Below are 12,630 nucleotides of genomic sequence, written 5' to 3' on the forward strand. Positions count from 1 at the left end.
CCCCGCGCGCGCGTCACCGCCGCTCGGGCCAATCGGCCGCCGACAGCGGGGGCGCGGGGGTGTGCCCGCGGGAGGGCGTGCGCGTTGCCGCGGCAACAGGCGATCGGCGGCGCCGCGGGCCAATCACAGCCCCCCTGGGCGCAACGCCCTGTCGTTCACCTGCGGCGGCGGGGCGGGGCTCACCTGAGGCGAGGCGAGCGGGGCGTCGCTCTCTCTGTCCGCCATGTTGGCGTGGAGCCGCTTCCTCCCGCCGCAGCCCCCTCAGCATGGCGGGTTCCGCCGGGGCGGGCTGGCCTGGCGTCGGGGGCACAGCTGGCGGTGCTTCCCCGCGCAGTACCGGTGGGGTTGGCTAGGGCGGGGAGCCGGTGCTTGGCGCCCGAGCAGGCAGCCAAAAGCCGGCGGGGAAGACTCTGTTGTCCAGCGATAACCCTGTTTTCCAAGAAAAACTGGAGTAGTCGTCTCCTCAGGAGAGCCCGAAGCGGCCAGCTTTGAGACACTACCAGCGTCCCGTGGCATTGGCTGAAATTCAGCCAGTACCGTAGAGGGTTTAACTCGCTTAAACCCTCCCGCTATGCTTTTGCGTTAATTCCTTGGATTGAATTATTAATATTGCATGTTACATGTTCAGAGGATACCTGCTAAAAGAGTGAACAGAAGAGCTGAGTTTTCGCCCACAGAGGTGCTTTACTCTTCTGCGAGTCAAAGCCCCCGTTTGTGAGTGGGTCATAGTACTACTTCATTAGTCCCGCTGAAAATTGCAGGTGCTGCCAGATACATGTGTTAAGTAGAAATAATGTGTATAAATGCAAGTGCTGCCATCATAACGTGTATGGGGTAAGAGGTTGCTCTACCACTTGGACGCGAGGTCTGTCCTATAGAGCAGGGCCTATAAACTTCCTCTGACCCAAGGGCAGCCTGTGGGTTTTGCAGACCTGAGCTGTTGATACAGATAGGCACACAGTTTATTTTAACCCTGGTGCAGCTGGAAGTATTTCCTTCTTGGCCACGTACAACCAATCTGAGACACTCATACAACCGTAAATATTTGCTGTGCATATATACACCAAGATGTGTATCACATGTCAGTATTAATACTGGGGTTTTTCACTCTGAACAATGAGAAGGTAATGAGGGGTGACTGTACTTGTCCTTTTGATATATTCCAGATCCTACAATTAACACATTTTATTGTTTTAGCTACTTAGATTATTTTTAAACATGAACTGTTGCTGAGTTGTTTGAAATGATTTACTTAAAGGCTTTAAAACTGACCTTTTTATTTTAAATCCCCTGTGTTCCCTAATGGGTGTTTTTCTTCCTTAGGGCATATTTCATTTTTGAATAAACATGTTGTAAGTGCTGCTAAGACTGCTCTAATGATCCTATTATAAACTATTGTTTGTTTCTTTAGTGCTCCTAATGTTCTCAGCCCTGTGCACAGATGCTTAATTATCAACACTCTGATTTAATGTAGCAAAACTGGACTAATTTTAATCAATATACATGCATGCGTGTAAATAAATGGAAAAGGATTGTGCATTTCGTTGTAATCAGTCATTTAAAAAATCAGTTTTCTCACAGATGGCACGTTGGGAAGCCTAAGCCAACTGTTTCTGTAGCATACACGCCTGAATTGATTACATTGTTCCTGCGGAGTTGAGAGAGGCTCTCCTCCTGTTAGTCTGTCCCTGTGTGAAAGAGGAATTCACAGGACTAGAGTGAGTCAGAAGAGAAAGCAGGAGCCTCTTGCTTGAGTTACAGCATCCACTTGGAAACACCTAGATTCCATTCTCAGTTCAAATGGTTTGTGAGGGCAAGTGTTCCAACTAAGATCTTGCAGTTGGACACTTTGCCTTCACTAGTATCACTGGCAGCTCTCATGTCAGGCTCAGATCTTCAGGGCCAGTTTCATGAGATGAAAGAAATCTTAATTAAGTGTTCATATCTTTGTCAGCCAGGCTCAGAATAAAAATTGATGCAATTCCCTTGAGCTTCACTGCTTATTATACCCTGCAGACAACAAAGATACTGGGAAGAATAATGTGACTGTCATTTAACATCACAAAGCAGCTCTCCACAGCAGGATAGACTGATGTGGAACTATTGAGCGGGCATAAAAAACTTCTCCACTTTCTCCTCCTCGGAAAAAAAAAAAAAAAAAAAAAAGGAAAGAAAGATAAAAAGAGTATTTTGAGAATGATTGCATTGTTTCCTGTACTTGGGGCAAGAGACAATAGGTTAATGATTCTAGTCTGACCCTCTATGAAAGATTCTTCCATGCCGCAAGCAGCCCAGATGACCTCAGGCAAGACACTTCCTTTTCTCTGAGCCTTAATTCTCTCCTTTTTGCTAGTTCAGAGAGGATTTGCGAGGCTAAATGTATTAAAAATTCTGAACGGCTCAGCTTACAGTCATGGCAGCCAGACAAAATCTCAGAGACAGAGAGTACTGGTGATAAACTTTTCTTCCCAGATAGCAAAAAGACCTTGACATTGTGGGAGCAAATCGTCCACTTCCACAACAGTAAGAGCATAAAGCCCTACACATATCTGCAAGTCAGAAGCAGCTGCAAAAGAACGATTCAGATTCCTTTACCAGCACGACGCTTAACTCCTTCCCTCTCAGCAGGTAGGGAGCGAAGGAGTTTTGATATCACAGTGTTCCTCATTAGCCAAACTAGTTAGGTTTTTCAAAATCCATGTCTAGACATGAGATTTGAACTTGTCTTGAGAGGGCCTGGCAATGTTTTACCAAACACAAATTATTTTTGAATAATCATATTTGAAAATAATACATGTGACAGCAGAACAGCTAGGATCAGGTAAATAAGAGGCCAGGCTGCATTCTCCTTCAGCTTCTTCAAAAAACTAAGTTCAACACCTGCAAGATGTCAAAACAATACAGCACTAAGGTTGTTTTATGCTGATTTTTTTAATTCCAGTCTCTCCCTTTTGTGCCATTCTTCAGTCTATCCTTGTGTAAAGGGAACTAGGCCTTAAGCCTCATTGTTTCTAAGACTATTCGTATCAGACATATAACTAATGATTAGAGGTTGCTTTAGATGTGATTAATAGAATGCAGGTGCTTATAAAACAATATGCATGAGCTGCCTATTTGTCCCATGGGTAGCCCTCACCATGGCTGGCTTAAAACCCAGTCAAGCTGAATCAATAGAAGAAGTATCATACATCTTAGACCTAAGACATAGGAGTGAGTGACTAACTTTAGACCAAGATAAATTAATAGAATAGCCTGAGTGATTTTCAGAAATTCAAAGGTGATCTTTGATGTGTAAGAAGATAAGTGATTGTGGTGGCCGGAGACCTTCTGCCTATGACCACTAACTTCAGAAGAACCAGGACACAAGATTTGATGAGATAAGATGATGAATGATAACGACATGGGAACCGAGATCAATTGGAAAATTACAAAGACTTTGGAGTGGGATAATAGGTGGTAAAAAGGTATATTAAGACTGAGAAATTTTTGGAAGGTTGCCATTCACTGTGGTGGTGGCCCAACTCTGAGTTGTTAATAAAGCAAACCTAGAGAAACCCATGACTAAAATTCTTTGACACCTTGGCTAAAAGATGTTGGTTTAGACTTACACTGTAATCATTACTTCTCCTCTGCATGCACTGAACTATTGCCAGGTTGCTTATGAAAGATGAAAGCAAGCTGTTCTGCTTCAGCGTTTGCTCTGTGTGTATGTGAGGGGAAGCCTACAGACCATGAGTGATAATTGTATGTAACCTCCATGGGCACAGTTCATATCACTTTATAATGAAAATATTGTCCAGTTTGGGGTTGAGGAAACTGAAGCACAGTGAGATGAACTGATTTTACCAACAGCACAAAGGCTAGTGAAAGCGATAGGAACATCAAGCAAGTCTCCCACCCACTGCCTTCTTTGCCAGGGAATAAAAAGGTGCAGTAACAAGCTGCTACTATAATTTTTTTCCTATAACTTTACTCTATGCATGTCTCTGCTACTCTACATTATAAAATTTAAAAAAAAGAGGAAAGGTGACTTTGCGTCTGAGACTCGGTTATTTTCCATGCTGAACTACCATTTTTAAGTTAAAAAAAGGTTTTTCAACATCACAGCGAAACTTATGTCTTTACATAGATACTGCTGTATGTAACACTGGATCCCTTCAATAGAATTTAGAAAAATCAATAGAATTGGTGCAGAAGATGTGAAAAATACCTGGGCTGAGAGCACAGATTGGCTTTTTGCTTCCTTAAAAATGATAAGAATGTATTGGAGTAAAAGCAAAGCATTAACATATCAATGAGGGGAAAAAAAAACCCTAAAATAAATTAGTCAGGAGGGGAACTTTCCTGTTGGTGACTCACACAGTGAAATCCTAGATATCCTGAAGTCAGCATTAACAAATTTTACCAGCCTTTTCCTCCAAGATGGATTCTGCTCAAGAAAACATGCTAATTCAGAGAATCAGTGGTTTCTTGTAAACGAGATAAGAAAGCAGTAAGAATGTATGGCAATGAGTTCTGTGGTTATTGGATTTTACTTTTGTTTATTGAATTAATCAACATCACTTTGGGTTTCCTAATGTAATGTTCCAAGCTTCTGTACTTTTTGTTCTAGTTGATTGCTGTTAACAGTATGAATTATCTTTTACCAGCAAGAGTCAATTTAACTCAGTTCCAAACAGTTTAACTCACAACAGATGGATCAGAAAGTCAGGGTTAGAAAAGCAGCTAAAATATCACAGCATGACGTAAAACTTTTATTAGCACAAGACTGTGTTTCTGGGTTACTCGCTGTACGCTCAGGTTTTCTGAATATCAAACACTGAATAAAAATTCTTGTATTCATTTAGAGTATCAAAATCTGCTAAACTAAAAGAGCTGTGGTTCATTTATATCAGCCTTCATACAGCTGAGGAGCTATCAAAATGTCTAAAAATAACATAATCTAAAATGGTACTTGCAATTTTGATATCTCAGTACTTTCACATGACCAAAAGTGAGTGCTGGAAATGGGAAATGTCCTGTATTTAGTGGCAGTCTCCCCCTTCCAGCCCTCAGCCCGGACTGGCCTCTCCATGAATCCTGGCAGGGTGAACGGGAGGAACCTGAGGGAGGACCTGAACACTACCCGCTCAGCGCAGTAGAAAGAGTTACCTTCGTTATTTCTTTTCACATCGGCTCTTCGAATGGGTTTGCAGATTGGGACGTTGGCAAAGATTTCCAGGAGGAACACAGTGGCAGGCAGCTGATGCTGCCAGAAGTGCGCGATAAAGTAAGTTACCACATCTCTGTAACTTGCACTACACAGAACCACTACCAAAGGAAAATAGGGCATGCAAAGAGAAGTCAAAGTTTGACAAGAAGTTTACCAAGTTTCTAATATTCTCTTGATGGGACAATACAAGGGTCAATTCCTTTTACGGTGACTTTTTCCCAAGAAGAAACAGGGAGTTTGTTTCTGAGACCAATGCATTACAGTGTCCTTTCAGTTTGGGAGGACGCACCCTTTGCAGATGAGAACATCTGCGGAGCTGAATGTCAGGGATGGCACATACTGGAAAGTTCAACTGCCTTGAAAAGACCCCCGAGTCTGGTTCAGTACGATCACAGAAGGACAAGATTTCCTGTATCTGATCTTTGTAGCCCATGACTTAAAAATCCTCTCTTCCTGCAAGGAGCCAGCTACCCTTAATGGAGCAGGCCTGTGTTGTTAGCATAGTAAATAAATTCTTTTCTGCCAAGCAATTAGCATTTCTACCTGATACTGGGCTCTTGCAGATATGTTAGCTGTGCCACTGAACTGCAGATTGGGTGGAACCTTGATAATTATAGATAATTACAATGATCAATTACAGATAATTATGGAACAGCAGGCCAAATTCTTCTCCACAGTTGCCCCACTTAACCCTGACAGCTTTACACCATAGTTTGAGTGTGAAGCAAAGCTTCAGCCTCTGCATCTGCATACTGCAGTCTATGAGTAAACACAGCTTTGTAGGTCAGGAGTTCATCAATTACGGCATTAACCACATCTTAATGCCTCAGATACTGTCTCAGGGACCCATCGCTTACGGATACAGCCCTATTATTAGGGATATAGCCATTCTTCCACCTTCAAAAGGCTTCCCACAAGAAAGAGCATCATTACAAAAATAGAGCAGACTGAGTTTAAGAGAAAGTTGAAACTTAAAGCAGTGTATTTCATCATTTGCAGCTGCTGCTGTAACAACTAATTGCTTGCCCCTAACCAGATCATAGATGTTCTCCCAGCCACACTTCATCCTGCCTCCCACGCCGAAGCTGCACCAGAGGCTTGATTTCCAGCGGCTGGGCTGTCTGCAGGCACAGGGAGATCTTTTGGCTGTTCCCGAGGCATGTGCCACTCAAGCAACTAATAAATTGCTTAGGGAAAAGGCAGGGGAGCCAGCTGGATCTGGCCCATGAACTGGCAATTAGACTGAAACTGGGTTGATGAATGAGTAAAGAGAGGCTACTCTAGATTTACCCTTCTAAGGGATAAGTTATGTGGAGGATAAAACCATTCAGCCATAGCAGGAGCAATGCTACAACTTGTTGGAGGGATGTTGAATCTCCTGTCTGAGGACTTATGCTAGTCTCCCGCCAGTAAAGATCAGAGACTAGCAGAATTAGCATATCAAGTGCATTTGTTTAACACTCCCGGTGCCACAAGCAGCATAGCAGGCTGATGATCTGCACAGAATGGTTAATTCTCACAGAAGAGAAGGGGGTACATGTCTTAAAAGCATAGAAACCAGGGAGTAGCCTGAACAAGCAGCGATGAAAGGAAAGGGGAATTTCATAAGGGGCTCAAAGGTCCACTTTTCAAAGGCACTGGCCATCTGCAAAGACCATTTGTTAAGCTGAGTGATGTTTTTTCAGCCCCTGAGGACTAGGAAGTGAAAGAATGGAAGTCAGCAGCAGTTGCCGAGTGCTTTGTGTTTTGGTTTGGTTAGTTTTTTAAACTCGGCCCCTTCGCTGAGGAACCAGGCCCTGAGCACGCTTTCCCATCCCTGGGAGCCGGCGTAGCAGCAGTGCTGGGGGATGCGGCGCAGAAAGGCTCCCGGCACTACCCCGGCCACATCAACCCAACGGTACCGACGTACCCCTCCCAACTACCCGCACCAATGGTACCGGTACAGCAGGTGAATCACACAAACAGCACACAGCCACCGAATCTGCCCAGAAGAGAGCTTTGCAATTATTCAGGAAAGCCTACAATCAACAGTATTTAGTTGTGGGAGTGTATTTTCTTTGCCTACATTAGAACGTGGTATTAAATAATGTGCTGCTATAAAGCATTGAGCCCATCTGTATTACAGTGATGGCTTCCCATCTGTGAAACAGTGGAGGCAGAAGAAAAATACAGCTCTTATCCTGATACCGCTGATGGTAAGAGTCCATCAGTAAGAGCGGACTGATGAATTTGACAGAAAACCTGGGTGATATAATTTGTAGCTGCTTGTCATCAGCACCACAGTCAACTTCTCAGTGTTACAGGTTTGGATTGTTCTTTTATCCCAACAACAGAAGAGCGTCATAATGATTTCCTAAACATAAAGGGGTTCAGATGAAGGAAATCTCTTAAAAAACATTTACAGTACCTCCTTAGAAGCTTGAAAATTAAATATTTTTAGCCAAAACCACGTGCTCTTACTCACATACATACAAACTCATTAAATAAAACTGCTCATGAGGGCTGGGCTTTGGGCAAAAAGTTTTGATTTTTTAATTATAAAAACAATGAACATTTGAAATACTGTAACATGTTGAAAAAAACCATAATTACACAGACATCAAAAAGTTACCAAGCAGATATAGAGAAAAAAGCAGAAACAATCTGGAGTCTACCAATATTGTGAGCTTCTCCATCATCTCTTTCATTCTTCTTTTCTTTTTTTTTTTTTTTTTTTTTTTTGGATGACAGAGGTTATCTTCAATGCTAAACAAAGACCTTAGGCAACATCCTGGCCCCAATGAGGTCAATGAATGTTTTCCATTGGCTTCAGAGATAGCAGAACTTTACTCATTACCCACATACCCATTAACACATCGTCTAAATCCTTGGACTTGCTGTACTCGTTTCGCCAGTGAGGCCATGTATTTTCTTGTTATGCATCTGCTCCAAACCAGTTACTTTCCAGATAAAATCTGGTTGGTCTATTGAGTCCATTCATAAACTGCCTGTATTTCCCCTATACTGAGACACAAACACCAAGATGTGCAGATTCTAGACAATGGGCTGCTAAGTGGTAACAATTAAGATTACCCCTCACCTGTCTGTTTGAAACAATCCTGCTGTGCTAAATTTCAGGGCACACTGTACAGCTAGCTACCCCCAAAATCACAGCACAAGAGAACTGCCCTTTAACATACAGTAGCTAAACTCCAAATACAAATACATTGCTGCAATTAATTGCTTCTCTGAAGGATATAGCTGCTTTGACAGGTATGCAACAGATGAAGGCTATCAGGTAAAAGTATTGAGCTGCAGGTAAAGCTCAGACAAGCCAGCCTCAGGGACTGGGTGGCTGTGATGGCAGAACCACAGAGCTCTCTTCTGGCTCCCTGATGCAAACAGGAGTGCTGCTGTAGAGCTTTAACGCCATTAACAAACATCCCTGGTTACTCAGTGTCCTACGTGAAATGAGTTTCACAGCATCAGCCCAATGTCTACAAACGGTCCGTGCATACGTTTAACATGCATTAATAACAGAATCTTCCCACACAATCTCCAAAGACACAAAGTCGAATGCAGATGGAGATTTGACAATCACTGTCTCATCCTTTGAGGCAGCACTCCTAGGATGGGTCAGGTGGAGGCAGAGTCTCAGGACCATCCGAAGAAACCCTCGCAGCTACCACTAAAGCTGCGGCTCCTCTAGGGATAAAGGGCGTCAGCTTTTAGTGGTGTCAGCTCAGCATTATTTATAAAACACTATTCAATTGCAACACATTCCCTCCTCCATACTATAAGCCCCCTGACAATGAGAAATACAGACTCTTCAATAAATACTAAAACGACATTTTAAAAGATTCTGGCCACAAATTTAGTTTACATTAGAATATTTAAGTAACAAAATGATAAAAACTTCCAAACATCAGATTAAGAAGAATGATTTCAAAAAGTTACTTCAGTCTACTATAAGTACAAATGCAACATGCTTTGGACATACAGACTTTAAACTTCAGCCCACCATGAAATCTGAGGAGAAAAAAAGGGTTTAGACCATCTTTCCAAATAAGTTTAAAACCTCCTTTAGAAATTTTCCCTTGTGGAGCAAGCTAGCCTGACGTGGGTGAAAAGTTTATACTTACATGTCAGGGTATGAGGCAAAAAGCTGACTGTAGCAGCCCACAAGGATTTAAAAGATTTAGGAGGTTTGAGAACGATCCATGTTATTCTCCCTTTGTCTCTGAACAATGCTTCCTTCTGTACATTACTAGCCTGTTGAAGAGCACCTCTGCAAAAATGCCAGAGGAGACCAGACTAGCTGGTGGACCCTCCATGGAAATTAAGTACAATCACGGTCAGGTACGTCCCGACCATTTCTACAATGGCATATAACATTACAAGTTGACAAACAACATGACAGTGAAAAACTGAAAGGACTTAATGCGACCAGTCAAAACCCATTCAACAGCTTTTAATCAAGGGCAGCAGTTTGTAATGAACAGCCACACTAGTTCAATGCCACCTCCTGTGCACAGCGTGCTCATTCTCTCCGTTTTCTCACACACTCACGCTCTCTGGCTCACTGCTCCTCTTCTCTTCCTCTTGCTGGGAGGTCTCCTAGAGCCTCTCTTTCCTTTGGGCTCAGCGCGGCATCGCAGAAAGCAGAATCCTTGCAGCTCATCGGCATGCCTGCCCCATTGGGTTGTCACTCTGGCAGCTGCGCAGCTCCCTCAAGTCTCTTTCTTCATTTTCTTCCTCTTCCTCCTCTCCTTTTTTCCAGGTACATCTGCCACACAAACAACAGGGGCCAGTGCACAAACCTTCCATGTGCAATCACGTCCCTGGGAAGTGCTGGCTTTTCGCCTGAAGAAGGGTATTTTGGGGTTCTTAGATGTGTTTTACAAGAGCCAACTACTTACAAGGGTAATCCAAAGTCATGGGGAGGGCTCTGTATGTTTCTAGTGGGCTCTGACTCACACATACATTTGCTTCCGCTTCACATTTAAAAGTGCTGTGCAAAAATTACTCCCACTAAATGCAATAGCAGTTTTGCTCATTAGCTCTGGCAGGAGCGGGAACAGCTATGTGTCACAGAAAAAAATAGAACAGAGCCTCTCTAAGAATTAACACGTACAGCTAAAGGAGAAGCATTTTGCGTATTCACTTAAAAAATGCATTTGTGAACACTTCTCAGATTACGCATTATTCTGAAACCAAAATTCATCAGATGTGCAAAACCAATCACTTACTGTTATTGGGTGAATTATTAGCAACGTCCAAGGATTTTCTGAAGGAAGCACAGACTGCATCACTGCTATGTTTTGTAGATATCAAGTCCCTTGGGCCTTCTTCCATTCTTGTTTCCAAACCTTGCTGGGGCTTAATTGAAACAATATGCTTCACTAAGCATATGAGTTAAACGAAGCATATGCAAGTACAAAATATGAGAGAAAATGTCATTATTGGAGGGAATTAGAGTATTTAAAGAAACTGCAGGACAAATTAGTTTTTAAATGGTTAGAACATTCTGCCATGTCATCTACCTACCTCCTGTTTATTTGTTTTGGAAAGGATTAAAGTATTGAAATTGCCTTTCACTACCATCTTTCCCCTTGTTTTCCCCCGTGAATAGAAGAACAGCAAGATATATTGAGGTGAAAGTGCTGTAATTGTATAGTAAGACTGAAGACTAAGATGTGCCCAGTGACTGCTAAATGACCACAGCCCACAGCACTATTAAGATTATTTATTAAGGTACATACAAAGCTAAAGCAACTAATTGGATGTGCAAGAGAGAGAGAGAGGCCTGGCAGCACTCTGGTGACTCATGGGCTGTCCTAATGACCATTGGAAGGATTGTGGTCAATGAGTTAGTTAAAAGCTTTTCCCTTAAAATGGAAGCATCAGAAGTTCAGGGAGCACAATTGTCCCAAGGATCAGGAGAGACCACAGTGGGTCTGAGGGGAAGACAAAATAATACTACACAGCTGTATGAGTCCAGAGCAATGTATTGCTAAAAAAACAATTAGGACATTTTGGGGGGTGCTCCCCCCCCTGCCCTTTCCTCATTTCACTGAGCAGCAAGGACATCCCAGCCAAGGACTGGTCCAAAACCCAGTCAACACTCTGTTCCTTTGTACTTCCCATCCCAAATGAGCTGACATTTTCCACAGCCTTTGTCTGTTGCACTCTGAGGCATTTTTCTCTCAATAAGCTTTTCACTGGTATAACATTGGTCTCGCTTTATCTTCACACTGGCTTTTGGGAACCGCCTTTGCATTACTGTTAATATCTCCAGGTGACCTTCTGCCATAGATAAAACACAGCCCCGTTGTACACTAAACTTGGAGTGCATCTGCCTGAGAAAGCATTTTTTCTTCCATGATTAAAGCCATCTGCTCCTCTCTGCATTGCAAAATCAAACTGTTTTGTAAGTATGTTAGGGAATACCGTGTTGCAAAAAACCCACTGGTCACGGTGCTCACCCTTCTTTTATGGGAGGGCAGGGAGAAAAGAAAAGAGAAGAGGAAGCCAGAAGATGGAGAGGAAGAAAAGCCCCCCTTAGGTCACATCATCCTAATGGAGAAGACATCCCCCTCTGCTCTTGGAAAACCAGACGCTACTCTGGGAATACAAAATACTCACATGCCTCAGTCCAGCTCCACCCCTTGCTTCCTTCACTTCAGTTTTTTTCTTCTTCTCCTGTGTTTTGCTTTCGAGTCCGGAAAGGCAGAAATGAATGCCTGCTTTGCCTTTTGGCAAATCCTGAAATCATCAGAGATTTTATAAGAGGAGGTCTGGGACGTCTGATTCCTGTTTTTTTCAGGAAAACTGATTACCTCCAAGAGTGTGTGCTGACAGCATACGAGCAGGGCATTTCTCTGGATAAGGTACACACCTCGGCTTAAGACAGCTGTTTGCAAAAAGCTCAGCGCACTCTTTCCCACTGCTGCCAAGGAGGGACATTTCCCTGGGCTTCTAGAAAGCATTTAAACAGCAAGCCTTCTGCTTCTACCTCTCCACCTAAGCTACGACTGTATGACTGTCAGCAAACCCTCTCACTTAAATAAATGCGTCCCAATCGCCTGGGAAGGTGTGAAGGCTGGTGTCGGCTGTGGACGCTGTACACCTCTTTTAAGTCCCAGGTATTCGGGAAGGTCAGCAGCAGTAGAAAGAGTTCATTCCCGCAGGGTGGCAAACGCCTGATGTTTGCTGCTCAGGACAGCAATGCCGTCCGGATCATGATTTCCCAGAACCAGCCAGCTACCCTAACCCATCTCACATGTCCTGCGAGTGCGTCCCCCAGCTCCAGCTTCTCAGAAAGGTCACTCAGGGGAGTGACCACACTAAGTGCCTCCTCCCAGGGTGAGACAGCCCTCCTGACCGGAGGAGCCCGGCTCTAGGGCTGGGCTGGACACCCCAGTCTGGCTGACCCCAGG

General features: G+C 43.5%; 1 protein-coding gene across 3 annotated transcripts in view; it reads right to left on the minus strand.

Annotated features, from left to right (window-relative positions):
* Window positions 1-7,732: 7,732 nt before the first annotated feature.
* The window catches only part of LOC126046523 (protein LYRIC-like), a 28,808-nt gene continuing 23,910 nt past the window's right edge, over window positions 7,733-12,630 (minus strand). The window contains exons 9-11 of one of the 3 annotated variants that reach the window (XM_049819029.1): window positions 11,837-11,956; window positions 10,441-10,570; window positions 7,733-10,054 (exon numbers count right to left, since the gene is read on the minus strand). In XM_049819029.1, the coding sequence (XP_049674986.1) occupies window positions 9,936-10,054; window positions 10,441-10,570; window positions 11,837-11,956 (369 nt within the window). In that variant the 3' untranslated portion in view covers window positions 7,733-9,935. Of the gene's footprint in view, window positions 10,055-10,440; window positions 10,594-11,836; window positions 11,957-12,630 lie in introns of those variants that run through there. The other 2 variants (XM_049819030.1, XM_049819031.1) reach the window with 2 other exon arrangements.

The sequence above is a fragment of the Accipiter gentilis genome, chromosome 16, assembly GCF_929443795.1.
Source record: "Accipiter gentilis chromosome 16, bAccGen1.1, whole genome shotgun sequence".
Taxonomy (NCBI): domain Eukaryota; kingdom Metazoa; phylum Chordata; class Aves; order Accipitriformes; family Accipitridae; genus Astur; species Astur gentilis.